Source organism: Ptychodera flava, chromosome 22 (assembly GCF_041260155.1).
Source record: "Ptychodera flava strain L36383 chromosome 22, AS_Pfla_20210202, whole genome shotgun sequence".
NCBI classification, from domain to species: Eukaryota; Metazoa; Hemichordata; class Enteropneusta; family Ptychoderidae; genus Ptychodera; species Ptychodera flava.
In genome coordinates this window covers 18,155,371-18,171,666 of record NC_091949.1, presented here as the reverse complement: position 1 = coordinate 18,171,666, position 16,296 = coordinate 18,155,371, and the positions used below count along the sequence as shown (strand labels likewise).

The 16,296-nt window shown below is 37.8% G+C and overlaps 2 protein-coding genes across 5 annotated transcripts in view; one reads left to right on the top strand and one right to left on the bottom strand.

Annotated features, from left to right (window-relative positions):
* LOC139122864 (prolyl 4-hydroxylase subunit alpha-1-like) overlaps window positions 1–4,580 on the top strand; it is a 51,302-nt gene extending 46,722 nt beyond the window's left edge. For all 4 annotated transcript variants that reach the window (XM_070688683.1, XM_070688682.1, XM_070688681.1 and 1 more), the window contains exon 14: window positions 325–4,580. In XM_070688683.1, the coding sequence (XP_070544784.1) occupies window positions 325–395 (71 nt within the window). In that variant the 3' untranslated portion in view covers window positions 396–4,580. The remainder of the gene's footprint in view (window positions 1–324) is intronic.
* Window positions 4,581–5,829: 1,249 nt separating this feature from the next.
* LOC139122867 (mitotic spindle assembly checkpoint protein MAD2A-like) lies at window positions 5,830–14,906 on the bottom strand. Its single transcript, XM_070688686.1, has 5 exons — window positions 14,738–14,906; window positions 12,348–12,494; window positions 10,773–10,893; window positions 9,967–10,070; window positions 5,830–7,267 (listed from the first exon to the last, which is right to left on the bottom strand). Exons 1-5 carry the CDS (start codon window positions 14,811–14,813, stop codon window positions 7,101–7,103), a joined length of 615 nt encoding a protein of 204 aa, XP_070544787.1. The 5' UTR covers window positions 14,814–14,906; the 3' UTR covers window positions 5,830–7,100.
* Window positions 14,907–16,296: the final 1,390 nt, after the last annotated feature.

Sequence of the window (16,296 nt, the reverse complement as noted above, 5' to 3'; positions counted from 1 at the left end):
CAGTATATATGTAATACCATAGGTTAATACCAGAACACATCTGAATTCAGTACGTCCATTTCTCTCAGTTATAGTACTTTACCTTCACGGTAGAGTGCCTTACATAATCAGTGCCTCTTGGAATAAAATTGAACAGTAATAGGGCCCGATATGATCTTGGTATTGTTTATTCTTTCTGCTTCAGTGTATGTAAAATTCCTTGCTTGTATCAGTGAAATCTCTTTCGTCTTAGATTATGTAGATAATAGACTATTGACATGATTGTTTTTATCACTATGCTTCGGTTTTGTTTTTATGAGTTCAATATTTATCTTTATCTTGCAGTATCAAACAAGTGGATTCATGAAGTTGGGCAAGAATTTCGACGCAAGTGTGGAATGTCAGAAGACCGTTAGAACTTTTTTAGAAATATATCTTTGTTTTCTACCGTAAATAATTGTTTTCAAGATTGATGTATCTGTAATCAAACATGTATCCTATGCATTCGATTCTCTATGCCCTTTAATATGCTGCAATGTTTAACATCTGAAACATAAGATTTGAGCTTGTACAATTAGTGTTCATGGTACTGCTGTTCATATACTTGAATACCAAGGCGTATTTTGTGTACTTTTTAACATTCAGTCTCAGTCCAACCTTCAAGTTTAATTTTATTGAAAAAAGCCCAATAATCAGAGAAGCTACAATGTAAACAATTACCCATCACATGTTTAATCATCTTTCTACTAGGCTCCATAGACAAACCATAGAAATAAATATGACTTCTGAGAAAGACGATTAATTTGATTTGATATGTCATCCATTTATGACTCGTCAGCTGTCTAAATCTTAGTGCCTATTTTTGAAATATCACAATTGCACTGAATACAAGTCAGTCATTTTAAACTTGAATTTGCAATGCTTTTGGCTTGTCTGGGATTCAGACAGTTGTTCTAACTTGATTCAACTTGGCTGAAAAATGACTAATTTTAACGAGACAATTACGCTATACTACTTACAAATGAATACTAGTATGTAGCACAGCAGGAAAACCTACAATCAGCGTTGTACTATATTGAAATGTGGAACCGTGTCTGTGAGAAGAGAGTTACTACTTTTGATTGGTTGTCAGTATGTCATCGTGCTCTTGAATTTTAAAGTTCAGGGCTCTGTTTGACTTGTCTGTACTTACAACTTTATTATGTAATGATGCTCATTAGGTTTGACCATTGACAATTGTGTGCTCCCCTCTGCATTATTCCTTGTAATGCACTTTGAGGCAACCAAGAGTGTTTCACCCCAAAACATTGACATGGAATCGAAAAATTGAATTGAAAAAACTAGTACTGTGTAGATATCCCAGACACATACTGTGCCACCCACATGGTTGGTCACGGGACAGTTTTGGTCAGTTTTGTTCGCTGGACGCTTGTAAGGATGACCTTTCATGCATGCCAGTAGTGCTTAAAAAAGGCATAGATCAAGAGGCAGCTGGTTTGTAAAAGAGGATTGTAATCTTAATTGCTCATGAATATGGGACAAAATGATGAAAAGATAAGGAGGAATACACACCATGCTATTCAGGTAATGGTATGTGATCTGTGCAGCGACCTGTCCATTCACATGCAAAGATGTCCAAAGCCTTAATGTCTTTATACAGAAATGCAAATTTCTGACAGCCATGGAAAAGTATTCATTGAGTTTGGTACATTGTTTAGCAAACCCGGTGATGACAATCTTATTAGTGTCATTTTATCTTTCCTCATAGTGAGGAAATCATTTTGTACACGTTCAGATTAGTGTGACATCTTTCAATAAATAAAGGGCTTTTGAAGCACAAGGAGTTACCAGTGGTAGTGTCTAGTCAGGTGACCTTTGCACCATACAGTCGTTGTAAATTGAAGTCGTATATTATCTGTGCACTGTGAAGGAATCTGGGGTAGCATGTTTCTGTGTAAGAGCTACACAAGTCAAGATTTTGTGTCTGCCCTATTTACATGTCAGCTTACTGGTCAGATTATTTGAAATCCCAGTTTTGCTGATATGTGAACTTGGGCATTGATAAAGAGGTCAAAGGTCACTGATTTGACAAGAAATCTGCTCAAAACCTGTACCGAACTCACAACACTGTATGCTGTCAATCATATCCCAGGCAGTATCTCAACATAGCTACAGGGTTTGACAAAATTTCAAACATATTATCTGAGTTACGATATTTGAGTCACATTCATTAGGAACATCAGGTTGTGCACACCAAAATTGCACAGTGTCCACTTTAAATTAATATGTTTTTCCTAAATGAGATGTTTTCACCTTTTGGTTGATTACAGCTTATCAAGCCAGGCAGAATAACGTGAAAGCAATTCCCATCCATGTATTTTGTTTTGCAATGTCAAACAAGCATGGTGTTCAGTCAACAGTCACCAAATCCATTCATTTCACAAAGAATGGAACTCCTTGAGTTTGGTCCCATGGCTCTCTGGCCGGCCCCACTGCTAGTCTCAGCTGGTTTTGCACTACTCACTGTACTTCAATGAGAGCTAGTATCACCAGAAGATTGCAGAGTGTTCATGTAGGCAGAGTGACATACATGTAGCTTGTACAGCTCTAGTATGAAGCAATAATATTCGTTGCAATATGACAAGATAAGTTAATAGGGTAGTTACAAATCAGTACTAAATTGCATCCTGTACCGATAAATATGCTGCTTTGATGGGAGAACTGCCGTTGTTGATGAGCTTTAAAATTTGTTCTAATTCAGAGAATGGTATGACCCATGACTCTTCCCTCCCCGTCTCCCAGTAGGTAGGTCCAACCGCCCCACTTGAAACCATTGGTGTTGACATTGCACTGAAATGTTGAGATTTGAAATCAGCTGGTTACATACTATGTGTAATGTAAGGTTTAGTAGTTTGGTTTTCCTTGTGAATAGTTTGACAACTGTATGACAGCTTTATTCATTGCAACCACAGCTTTCCAGAAATCATTTCTATCCATTTTATCCACAACTTTTGGGAACATTTCTTTTGAAGTAACTTAGTATGTGCCAAACCTGCAGAAATGAGAAAAGTTGGTCAGTAGCTAAAGAGATTTCAGAGAGAGAGAGAATTTTACTTGTAAGGGAATGGAAGGTTTTTCATAATGATGTAAAACACCAATCCAAAATATATATTCTTTTATAAATGGTGCTATATTTATTCCTCTATACTTTGTAAAGTTATGTGCAAACAGAAGTGTACATGATGTCCTTGTATTGAATGTCCAAGGCAAATGAATGTGTGCATTTAACAACCTGTTTCTCTCCGTTGAAGTACGGTGTAACGAACGCGTCATAATGTGTGTCCATGTACAGTATTTCTGTTTTGAGATGTCATTTTACTTACAAACTTAAAATCCAGGCATGCATTTGATCATTGTTTTCAAACTTTCACACCTTTCCTGTTGATGTGTGATTTCCAAGCCAAATTTATATCAGACAATCTTCGAGATCCTAACAGCTACCTTTTTTGCCTCTATCCTGGAAACAGACATAAATAATCTTTACACTGTTATCACACTGCCTTCTCAGTATTACTGAAAACAAAATGTCTTAATATGTACATTAGCTGTCTCATATATCGTATATTTGCATCTGATAATAGGCTTGCTTCAGTGTTTTAGGTCAGCTGTACACAGGCAGGCAAGGATGTTTTTCAGTGAAACAAAACCTCTCCATCCCGGATGGTGGATGTTCAAATTTCTGTGAATTTTCCAGAAAGGAACAGAACTTTTGTATCACTGAGAGAAAAATCATTGTCACCACAAGCCAATGCAAGATTTACTTTGGTGATTGGATAGTTTATCATGAAAGGGGTGTCAGTGCAGTCATGACCAAAAAAAGTCTTTTTGATCAACTGAAATAATGTCTTCTCAGCAAAGCCCATACTTAGGACAAAAATCAACTTAAAGTGGCATGGAAACTTAATAATCATATTAGTCTGATTTACTGAAATGGATAAATTTGATCATGATGTCTTGGCAACCTTATCAGGTCTTCCTCATCATTGTCTATGCAATCAAATACGTTTCTTTGTGTGAACTTTCATCACATCGATGATTTGAACAAAATTAGAACAATCCCCTTTTTTCAAAATTACATGTAAAGGACCTATCACAGTGACTGTGATCTTTGTTTTTACCTCCCTGCTCAGACATGTTTTGTATTTTTAATGCATGGGCTGTATGCAGATCATGTGATCCAAAACAAGAGACTGAATCAACATATTTAACAAACAAGAAAGCCGATTGATCAGAAGGCTTGAGTTGCATTAGCCAATCAGAACAAGTTTTACTGTAATGTCCTTCACACGACTGTTGGGAATCTTTGTAATTATAAACTGAATTTTTTACCTCGCCAAAATTTTTTTGAAAACTTATCCATGAGCAATCTTTAACCTGGTGATAATTCTTTCAGGATTGATGTTGTTGACATTTTAGTGAGCTTTTTGTCATTGGACCGTGATGAGTGCGTACTGATGACTTTGTGAAGCTGTCACTGACATGTTCTGCATTACCTTATAGAATTAACGCCTGAATAAAGTGGTATAATTTTTACTAGCTCAGTCATTGTGTATTAAAGTCATCTTTATGAACTCTAGGCAGGAAAGTAAACTGCCTGTAATGATGCATGTGCTAGTGCCAGTATGTTTCACTCCATCGAGTCCATGGCAAGAGTGGGAGAAGTGTGGGAGTCCGTCAGCAGAGATTGGAAAGGCTGTATGTTGCATAAATTTTCACAAAATACCATTCTTTTGAAACAAATAATCCTTGACTTTATTGATCTACATCAAGTGGGAAGAATTTACAAAATTGGCCAATTATGATATAATGTACAAAAATACCATACTTTGATGAAAAATTTCGTGTTAAACCAATCACACATTTCAGATGTGATTGCATATTTGAATATCCAACGCCTTGAGCATCGTGAGGTAAGAACTCACTGTAATATATTTGACCGATGTCAGGTGTCTTGTAATAAATATGCATGGAAGACAAGACGGGTAAAAATTATGAGCTTTAAATCATTAATAAATGTATTAAGTTTAAAATTAACTGGAATACATTGCCAGTTGTTAAATAGACTAGAAGCTACACATTGGCATTGCAGAATGATTGTGTCATCACAAAGGATAACAGAAATTGCATGGAATGGATAAAAGCAATGTTAAACACATTCCTTGCAGTTGATGTATTGCCTAACACAGATCATCTCATGTAGATGGGAGGAGATACTAATATAGCCACTGATTTTCCAAGTTATTGAGGCATTTTTAATAAACTGAAATCTATGGATTACTACCCGCATAAGTTCTCATTCCCATTTTTGACATTTGAGAGATGTAGACAAGAATGTTCAACTTTTGCCTCATGAGACAGAAAATACAACATTGCAAAAAATATTTTAATGGTCATTTGTGGTGTTTATGGAGAACATAATAATTTCTGGAAGGGTCTAGTGGTCTGAACATGTTATGGTTTTTCTTCTGCACCACTGGCCAATAGAGGGCGCTCTGTTGGAAAAGCCCCTGGTGAGGAAAGATGTATTTCGGCCAGAGGCCAAAAAATATTGTTCCTTGGATTTTTTGGGGCAAAGCCATAGAGATGGTGAGTGAAATTCTTGAATATTTCTTTTATGAGCAAGCAAAATCCAAATTACTGATGACTTGGAGTCTAGATTTTACAAAGTGTCCACAATAATAGAGGCATTATACATACACTGGCAATGTTGACAGAACAAATTCTGAACATTTCACATGCTCCCATAGGAAAATGTCCAAAAGTATCAAAATAATTGCAATGCAAAAGCATATATTTGGTGCAATTACGAAAAATAATTTCCAAATTGGCTTGAAGTAGAAGTGGCCATTCCGAGGAACATTTTGGTAACTATTCTACACAGCCATACCATACAGCATGAAAAACACAAGCAGTCTTTCATTACTTATGTTTTTGAAAGATCCTAGAAAGACAGGTGAATTCTTGAAATCTCAACAGCCTCCTAGATTTTACAATGCCATCATTCACTAACCCATTCTCAGTGTAAAAGGGAAAGGAAAAAAAATACTGGCCTGCGATCTTGCACACCCCAACTCATGACTAGCTCTGTGTGCAATACTTTGAAGCAGTTCTAATCCACAACTAGCAAGCTGGACATGGAAATTTACAGAGACAAGTTATCAGAATTATTACATGGAGCATTCCTCAGCAATTACATTTTGTATTCTTGATGTAAAGGGGGCTAGAATGTCATGGATTGCAACACTGAGTGATCATCACTTTTCAGAAGCTACTCCATTTGATGTCAGCTCATGCTGACCATGCCAAAGAAACTAGAAGAATACACATTGTTTTCAAGACTGGGAATGATTCGATATTTGAGGCACAGCATTCACAGGCACAAAAGTGAGAGTCTTTGAACATGAACTATTCCTAACAGTTACACATCATTATTCTATATAAAGGGCTATTCACTGGTTGAAACAAAACCCTGGTAGTGAAGGGTTATTGACCTGATAACCACAACATAATGAATTTCCGTGACATCTTGTTGTTTACGCGACCATGAGAATATGCAAATACTGCTGCTTAAGTACAGAAACATTCATGTTTAACAGATGTCTCCTGACAACATTGACAACATTGATATTTTCACACTGGGAATCTCTTGTACAAGACATGGCATAGTATGTGCCTCACCTAACACACTGTGTGACCATTACATGCATATTTAACACTCACCCTGAGTAAATTTGTTGTAGAAATTGTCACAATGATGGTTCTTACCAGTAAAAAGACACAAGAAATAACATTGGACTTCTAGAAATGGCAGTGCGTTTCTTTATCTTCAAAAACACAATTTGCTTACCTCGAGAAAAAACAAAAATCTATTTACAAGTCCTGTGCCACTAATTCTTCCATAATCATAGTGCTATGGAACAAATTTAAATTCTGGAGACGCCCATAATTTTTTATACAATAAATTCTTTTTGCATAGAATAATAGATTCCTAATTGAAGTTTTCATGTTGAATAAAGTTCAGTGAGCTAGGGAGCCCAATCATTCACCTCTCTGGAGATCTTTTACTGGTCACTTTTGTAGGCCACCATGGCGTCTACTTTGTGTATGGTGGTGGTAAATGATCTGAGTTTGACTTCCTGTGCTCTGGGTATGAGCTGGGGTCCCGACTCCTCCCACAGCTCTGGGGTGTCAGCGTCTTTGTCTGTGTATATCAGCAGGTCAAATACGGCTGAAACAGAAGTACAAGGAGTCATTCAATAGCAGTCTGAAAGGAGCCTATGAATTTGCATAAAAGTTCGTGTTCGAGAGCCTCGTTTTCGTTACGCTGACCGCCACTGCACTGAGGGATAAAATACGGCGAAAGGGTGGTCTTTAAATATCGACGTGCAGCAAAACGCACAATAGCTAGAACTATAATTTTTGCTTTCAGTTGTAGCATACATACTAATGATCTGTTTTCCTTGGGTAAACTCACAAAAGTTGAGAAGATTTTATTTAAATCGCTACAAAGTGGGTGGCGAGGTCGACCCGCCAAATGCGGAAGTAAACTTCACCTTTTTCGTAAAACAGCTCGATAATGACCTTAGAGGTCTTAAGCCAAGCCGAAAATTTTAGAAAATATTCATTTAACTATTATCAACATTTGGTGAAATTTTCATGACCGTGCGACCATGGACATGTATTTGCGGCAGTGTTGAATGTTGGCATGCAGTTACCATATCGCTGTATACGTAGATCTCGAGGGTCTATGAGTATACGAACACCCGTTACGCTACGTACACTCCACGCTGTTACCGCGACCAAACCACTTGTAGTTCACACGGCGCGGGTGTTACACGATTAATCTTTCATTTTTATCAAAGTTTACTCCTATAATCTCGGGTCACTGATGTTATATATAAATAAAGTATTTAATTAATGTCACATTATGACCATCAATACTTAAAAAAAATTTTTTGCTAGTTACATGAGTTATAAAATGTGCCAGTCTAGTTCGAGCACGCACGGTAATGCTAGCAGGGATGGCCGCAACGCGCAGCTGTTTACCGGCTATCATTCTAGCCGCATCTATATTCACGTACTCGTGTGCGGGATACAGAGTAGCCGTATTTATCCACGGAGATTTTTTGCAGTCGATGTTATTTCCTACAGTTTTTGTATGCTTGCTAGCTACTAGAATGCGAAAACGGAAAAAATCACTCATAAACGAAACAGCACTGCTAGTCAGTACGACGGGTGTCTACCACTATACTACGTGTACGGCCGCAGACAGTGATAAACGTAGCCCTTCTGTCACCGTAGTGTTTTTTTTTTCCATTTGCACTGTCCACGACTTTACCGAGAAGCCAGCCAGGCAGATTGTGTTGGCCAGTGAGGTAACACAAGCTTGCAGTCTTGCTTCCTCGTCACAATCATTGAAAACATAAACAGAACCGAAAAAATCTGCCAAGTTAGCCGGTGAGAACCGAGAAGAGCTGAAACAGTTTACGTGTACACTCACGCTGCGTTGTAGGTCGCCATGTTAGATTTAACACATGAACGTCGCTGCATAGTCAACTTCAACGAGACTTATTTCAAAAACGGAGGCTTAAGCCACTGAGATTTTTTCAGATCGTATGGACCTACTCAAGATACGTCCCCTCCCTACTTCTCATGGAAATTTGACTTTGGATATGCTTTTGCGGCAGTGTTTAGTGAACGGCATTTTCGGTCGCTCGAAAACATGAAAATAAGGCTAACGCAAAAACGAATCGATAAAACCCATAAAAAATCATCGGCGAACACTAACTAAGAGTACAATTCAGCCGCTAACTGGAAACAGGGCGGATGCTAAACGAAGGCTGAGATATCTGCGGATAAAATTCTGGCGAAAAATGCCATAACCGTCACTCACTGGCTAGAGGGCGCTGTTCGAATTTGAACTAAATCCCTAATTATGCATGCAAATGAAGTACCCTCCTTTCAGACTGATAGTGTATAAGTCTGTTTGAAATGTACAGTCAACATAGTCACCTTACTGTACACCTGGTTCTCATCTCTAAGATATTGTTAAGGTAGAATGCGCCTCTGGGTCAGATATTGGCACTCTCAAACGTTTACAATTCTTTTCTGATCTACCACATGTGGGGGTTCAGTTTAAAGCTCTTGGTGTATGAAATATTTTCACTTAGTTTTTTGGAAAATTGAAAATTATCTTTTCTCCATAAAGTTAGCACAGGGATGGCGGCCATTTTGAATTTCAAATATCAGTAAATTTAGGGTAATTTGTTTCTCTAGTGCTAAAATCTGCACGGTGACCCCCGATTTGTATTCTTGATTTTGAAAGAGAATGATTGAAAGATTCCTTGAAGAAAGTTTGAGCAAAAGTTTCAGTCTTTCACTTTCGAGGTGCATACTACCTTTAAGTAAATTTATCAAAGTTGTTCTACTAACTGAAATATAACAAGGCAGGTTTAATTTCTTTTTTCACCATATGGGGCATCATAACATATTTTCCTTCATATACCCAGTGCCTAAATGGCATTAGAATGAGATGAAACATTGGTCTGCTACATGTATATATAGACAAACAAATAATTTTATGTCTTTGTAACAAACAATCTGTAAGCTTTATAAATGGGTTCTGAAGCACTGCTGACAAAATAATTTTTTGATAATAATATCAAGTGTATACTATATCTAACATGTTGAAGGGTTGAAGTGAGTCGTTTTGAATAATTACAGTTGATACTTTGAATACACAATATGTTGTATATTTCCTATAGTTTACAATGTTTTTATTGAACACTGGCCAATTTCCATACTTTTTCATTACAATGTCACCAGAAAAGTCCTGTGATTTAATATTTGGGTCAAAGGTCAGCATAATCTATTATCTGGGTCAAAGGTCAAGGTGTAACCCCTTTCACAGACATCTCTAATACTTACTTGCTCCTTCTAGCAGTGGTAAAAATGTTACAGAGGCTGTGATTTGTCTGATTACAGCTTTGATGCCTTTGTTGATGTCTTCCTCAACAACTTTTCTGGGTTTGCTGTGTACAGATAGAGAGTGTACAAGAGCCAGAAGCTTACAGTAAACAGTGTTGTGATGATATTAAATAACGGCTTTATCATTGAAAAGCTACAGAGAAAGACAAGTGAGCAGTATCCTACATGACTGATAGTGATGAAAACAATGAGTCAAACCAGAGGTTGGCACTGGAAGTATAATACATTTTAAGGAACTTGTCAAATTAGATTTATGGAGTACTTCTTGAAACTAGGAATATTTCCTTTTCATTGAAAAATCTCAGTTTACAAAGTGTACCATCTTAAAAATATTAACAGAATCATCACGGAATATTACTTTTTGGAATTCTCATCTTTACATAGGTGCAAATCAAGGGATGCTTTGAACAAGTGGCAAAAAACCCACCACATGTTGAATCTTTGTAGGTGGCAAGCCAAGTGTGCAATTATTTGTTGTAGGCTATGATTTAATGAGAAACCTTACACAGTAAAGTTAACTGATTAACCAGAATGTTTTGGTATAAGCTGAAAGATTCTAGGCTGAAATTCCCAATGAATATCACCAAGAAAAAGTGCATGTATGCCATCAAAGGACTTCAAGCCTGACTACTAAATATGTCATTTTAGTTTTTGATTTCTTGCGATGACAGGGCAGCAGGAATGATCATCAGCCAGAAAAAAATCATCAATCTGGTTGTTTTTTTACTATGAAAGATCATCCTTACCTGTCCTGTGTCACTGATTTGTCACATTCCACATCAAATTGCCATCTCTCTAGCACTTCATTGGTGTCTATATCATTGACAACCAGGACTAACCTTTGAACTGTCTTCTCAATCAACCAGTCTGAAAAATGACAACTTATGTTATGTTTGATGAAAAAGCTTGGATCCATTAAGTTACCATTATCATGATCCTTGCAGGACCTTGAACCCTATTTTTTTTGAAATAAACTTGTTCATTTTTGTTTCAAATGGTTTAACAATCAGTCTATTAATCTATTCAATTTGTATACTGAATCTCTTGTTCTATCTTTTTATCTAACAAAGCAAGGGTGCACATATTGCAGCTGTGACTTCAGTTATACCAAATTTATACAGCGCCCAATATCAGTGGCACTTTGGGTGACAAGGAGAATGAAATTGCTCTCTGAAAGATGTAAGTTTTAAGAGTCTTTTGAAAGTGTTGACATTTGGAGAGGTTTTTATTTCCCAGGGTAGAGAGTTGCAAAGGACGTGAGCTGCTGAGGAGAATGATTGGTGACTGAAGGAAGTCAGATTCCATTCTGGGCATGTGCAGAAGGCATTTATCTGATGAATGAGGAGTATGTGATGGAGAATTTGGTGTAATAAAGTTCAAAGATATTGTGAAGGGAGTCAATTTAGGGGCTTGTACGTGATGAGCAAAAGTCTGAACACAATAAAACGATGAGGTACAGGAAGCCAGTGAAGTTGCTTATCTATATGGTCCGATTTCTTGTGACAAAATAGCAATTTTCTTGGCTACAATAGCAACACACAAAGTAGAAGGATATACGGTCTTGCACAGGTTATGAATTATGGCTAACTGAGTAAAGTCAATTTAGTTCTTGGCGAGGATTGGAATCTACTGCTTTGGAGCACAACTTAATATTTTCCTCTTTGCAAAGTTAATTAGTATTGCTTTAGTAAGCATATATGAATGACTGATTAGGAATAGGTAATATTCATATATCTCAGTTCTTGCACTGTATAAAAATATACCAAAACACTGTTACAAACTTCCCTTCCAGTACCAAAGTCTCATATACCGATAACTACATCATTTGTACAGCTGACTTGAATTCTTATGTCTTGACTCCATGAAGTAGGAGTCACATGTTTGAAAAATATCTTTTTGTGTGTTCAGCCATAGAAGGAAAGACCTGTACCATTGGATTGCAACAGGTTGCCCCTGTTTGTATCACTCGTCGAAATATGCCAGTTTCATAATCAATGCAGCAATTAGAGGATTTTTTGGAAGCATCTAAACAAATAAGATAAAACTGGTCACCCAAAATTGACTGATATATGTATTACCTGTAAAATGAAAGTGAAAGTGAAACAAGAAAAAGATTTTCCAATGAATCTTCCAAGAATCTAAGAGAAGTGTTATTTCTGACTTCTTCACAACGTAAGTGTATCAAGTTTTAACAGTGTGGTTAGACCTATCTGATTTAGAGGGAATGTGACATTTACGTCAAATGTTGTCCAAATACAACATTGTCAGTATTCAGTTAACTCTTACATGTTTTATCAGAAAAGACTAATGTCCGTACTCACCTTTCAGTTGAGTGAGTACATTTGACAAATATTCTTTCAGTGAGTCGTCTGTGGTTACTAATATCGTCAAGCCATACTTCTGAACCCTGGTGAAGGTTTCTGGTGGATATATTCCCCGTTGGTACAGCAGATTGTTGATTCCATAGTCTGTGATGACACAATCATTAAATTTTGAAGTTTCATCTCAGTGCTGTACAAGAATATTGCAGTAAAACTGATTTGTATAGGCCATGGCATTATGCGTAGTGGATTTGCGCATGCTTGGAGTGAATACAATTGGCAGTAAGTTTCTCCCAAAATCTCCTGATAGCTCCACTACAATACATCATGGTCAGATAAAACAGCAGTGATTACTCAACAACATTGTATTCACTAAATTAGATTTTATTCACAGACTTGTACCTAGTCTACAAAAACACATGTCATTCTGACACAACCAGTGCTACCACTGACAGCGGAGTGGAAGACCAATGTCTATGGTGCCACAATGCAGTTTGAACTCAGATACAATGTGTGGAGTTCATGAAGCTTGTAAAATATACCATGCATCTTGTTTGCAATGTCGTCACACAGAGGTAGCTGCTATGCTACCTCCATGGCAAAGATGTCAACAGATGCTCAGTGTTTTCAGTGCATGCTGTAGTATCCTTTTTTTATGACTGTACATTGAGACAGAAACACTTGTGGGGATGATGAGATCAAACCTCTCTTAGCAATTTCTGGGTTTTTGTTAACCCTTTGAGTGCTGTATTTTTTCCCACCACAATTTTAGTGCAACATTTTACCATTTTTTATGAACTTTTCTGTAATTTTTTTGATAATTTTGGACCAAATGAACACAACATTTCATTGGCCACAGTTTTTATATCAAAATGTTGGCAAAAATCTGACAAATATTGACAGAGGTATATTTTTATAAGGGGCAACGTCAAAAGATCGATGTTTGAAAAAAACTTAATTGCTTAAGTTTGGGGGTGGGGGTTTTTGGCCAAATTAATTTCTGTGCAGTCAAAAACGATTTAACGTCTTTTTGGCAAATTTTACGATTTCAAGGCTGCTTTTTCGTACGCTAAAACCAATCCAGTCACCCGTATTTTTGTTACAATGGTTTTCAATTTTCATTTAATTCAATGGTACATTGGTACGTCGTTTGAAAGAATTAGTACAGGGTATGAGTCCGCAATGTTTTTTCATTTTAGGTCAGTTAAGTTAGAAGGGGGGGTGGGGGTCTGAGCAAAACTTCAGCAATTAAGTTAGATTTATTATATTGAACTTTTGATGTTGCCCCTAAGGGTGACAAAAAATGACTTTGGCGCTCAAAGAGTTAATCATGATATAATTCCTCTACACTCCCAAGCTTGCAGTTGATCACATACTTCAGAAAAATAAATAGTTGTCAGGCAGCATCAGTGTTGAAATGATGAAAATTACATGGCTATTATGTCACTGTCTGTCTGTGTAATAGATTGAAAATTCTGAGTAAACTGTCTAGACTATGTTTCTTGAGTTGTCCAGTCATAATACTTGCAGCCATGGATGTTAAAACAAGGAGCAGTATAGGATGAAGAGAAGGACATGGCACCATATAATATTATTATGTCTATTGACAGGCGCCTGTCAATAGCCGGATTCTGTCTATTGGCAGGCGCCTGTCAATAGACACTCCGATAATTATTTATAACACCCTTTCACGGCAGCTTTGTAGAATCAGCTGAAGAGGGAAATAATTTGATTCCTTTGAAATCTCCCTATATAACCAAACTGTCATCGACTTTAGGGCATTCATAATTTTGAAACGTAACGGGTCAGTATGCAGATCTGAAATAATTTAATCTCAGATCTGTATAATGTATCCAGTATGCAAGTTCTCTTTCTCATCTTGTTTTGTTAAGTATTGTGTATTGTATGGAACTGTACTCTGGATCACAGTCAACCCTAGCTGCAGTACTACTATACATCAAGGTTTTGCCTGGGTATTTTGGTTGGACGTCAAAGTCTGGTTTTGCCGTCCGACCCAAATATCTAACTTCTAGGCAAAACCTCGAGCTAGAGTACTGCAGCGAAGTAGACGATAGACCATTGACAAAGATGTGCAAGAGCACATGCTCTTCACTAGTCGCTTCACGAAGCCCCTGGGACGCAACTGGCTTTGCCTGCGAAGCAACGAGTCAAGCGACTATCGCCTGTGTGCGACAAAATTGGACCTGGGCAAGTGTCAAAAATGATTGTACTCTGCCAAAAACTCGTGGCATGCAGTGACACTTGACGAGGTCCACAAAATGTCAAGACAAGGGTGATTTTGCCAACCGCAAAACGTTAGAGTGTAAACCTTTTGAAGATAACCGTCAATTCATGGGCGACTCGACACCGACGTTAGCTAACATACTTACGGAAAAACTCTGCGACCATTTCCGCTGAACCTTTCAACGTGATACTGTTTTTGGTTGCCTGCTTCGTGGCCGCCATTTTTTCGTATTTTTATGCATCGAATGAAAGATACAATGTCATTGGTTAATATAAAAGTTTTCAAACGGAAGCTAATAAGATGGCGTTGATTGGCTGAAGCCTCAAATCTCAAAACTCCCTAACCTGGTCAATCTTCGGCACATTTGTTTTTCACTTGACTCGACCACGCGTACCTCCCGAAGATTTTGGAGAAGGAAATTATACAGCTTGATGCGTCGAAATTCAAAAAGTAGGGAGATTATAGAACATGAACGAAGACCTACAAGACGCAGGTCTTCCCTCGTAGCGACGCATACAGTCTTGCCAGTCAACCTACGTCCCCACACTGAGGTATGCCTGCGTCCGGAGTCCTGCATTTCGAGTTGAGGGGGGCGCCCCCAATGTTTGCATGACTTTACACTTTCAAATAACTCAAGAGATCCCAACCTCAAGAACGGATAATGTAAAACATGTTCAGATGATAAATCGCTTTTTATCTTGTTTATATTTTTCTTTCCCATGCCTCCAGGTAAAGTGGCTTGAGTAAACATGAACTAAAATACAAAGTATCGCTATAGACAAGTGAATGCTGAATAGGGTCGAAAAAAGTGAAACAGAGACATTGGAAATATTTATTTCATTTTATTCGTACAATATACTAGTAATTGACACAAAACAATCAAAATATGACGACATTGGCTGTGGCCACGGATGGGCTGAAGGATTAAGAGACTATTTTTTCCCAATAACTTCAAACTCTGTCAGTCCAATTGAGTGTGACTTCACCGGTTCTGCCAGGCCAAGTTGACGGATTAATGTCAGTCAGATGTGGAAATGGGTGATGTCTCGAGTTCGACGTAAGCCTCTTTGTGACGTACATGGATAGTTGAAGTTTCTGTAGTTCATATTGGCATGTGATGACGACAGACACTTCAACTACCAACAGCAACCTCCGTGAACCCCCTCTCCACCGGCAATGTGTACTGCAGTTGGCTAGGTTGTTGCCTCGACCACTGATCTAACCAAAGAGGGTACGAACTGTGCCTTTCACGCCTAAGATTTGCGCTGCAACCTTTACCAATCAATACACGAATATACCTCCATGCATAAAGTGCTCATCTCTACTATTTCCCGGGAAAGGTAGCCAAAGTCAACGGTAAACACAATTATGAACCAGGGAATACAAAAAAGTGCAAGGAGTCCTAATTGGAAATAGCTCTAAAATATCTTCCAATGAATCAACCTGAACGGATCAACTCTCAGAAAATTGCAGATGAAGTGACAATGGACCACAGACCTCCATTTTTAGGTGTATGACGGGACCGAAGTTGCACTATACAAATACAATATCGCCACGTCCACGAGAACGATGTCAATGGTTACCATAGCAGCAATAACAAATCCACGGTATTGCAAGCGCATATCATCGTCATAATCAATACAAATCAAAAGGCGGTCATACAAATATCCTAAAACTGACGCTAGGTCCTATTTATCGTTCACA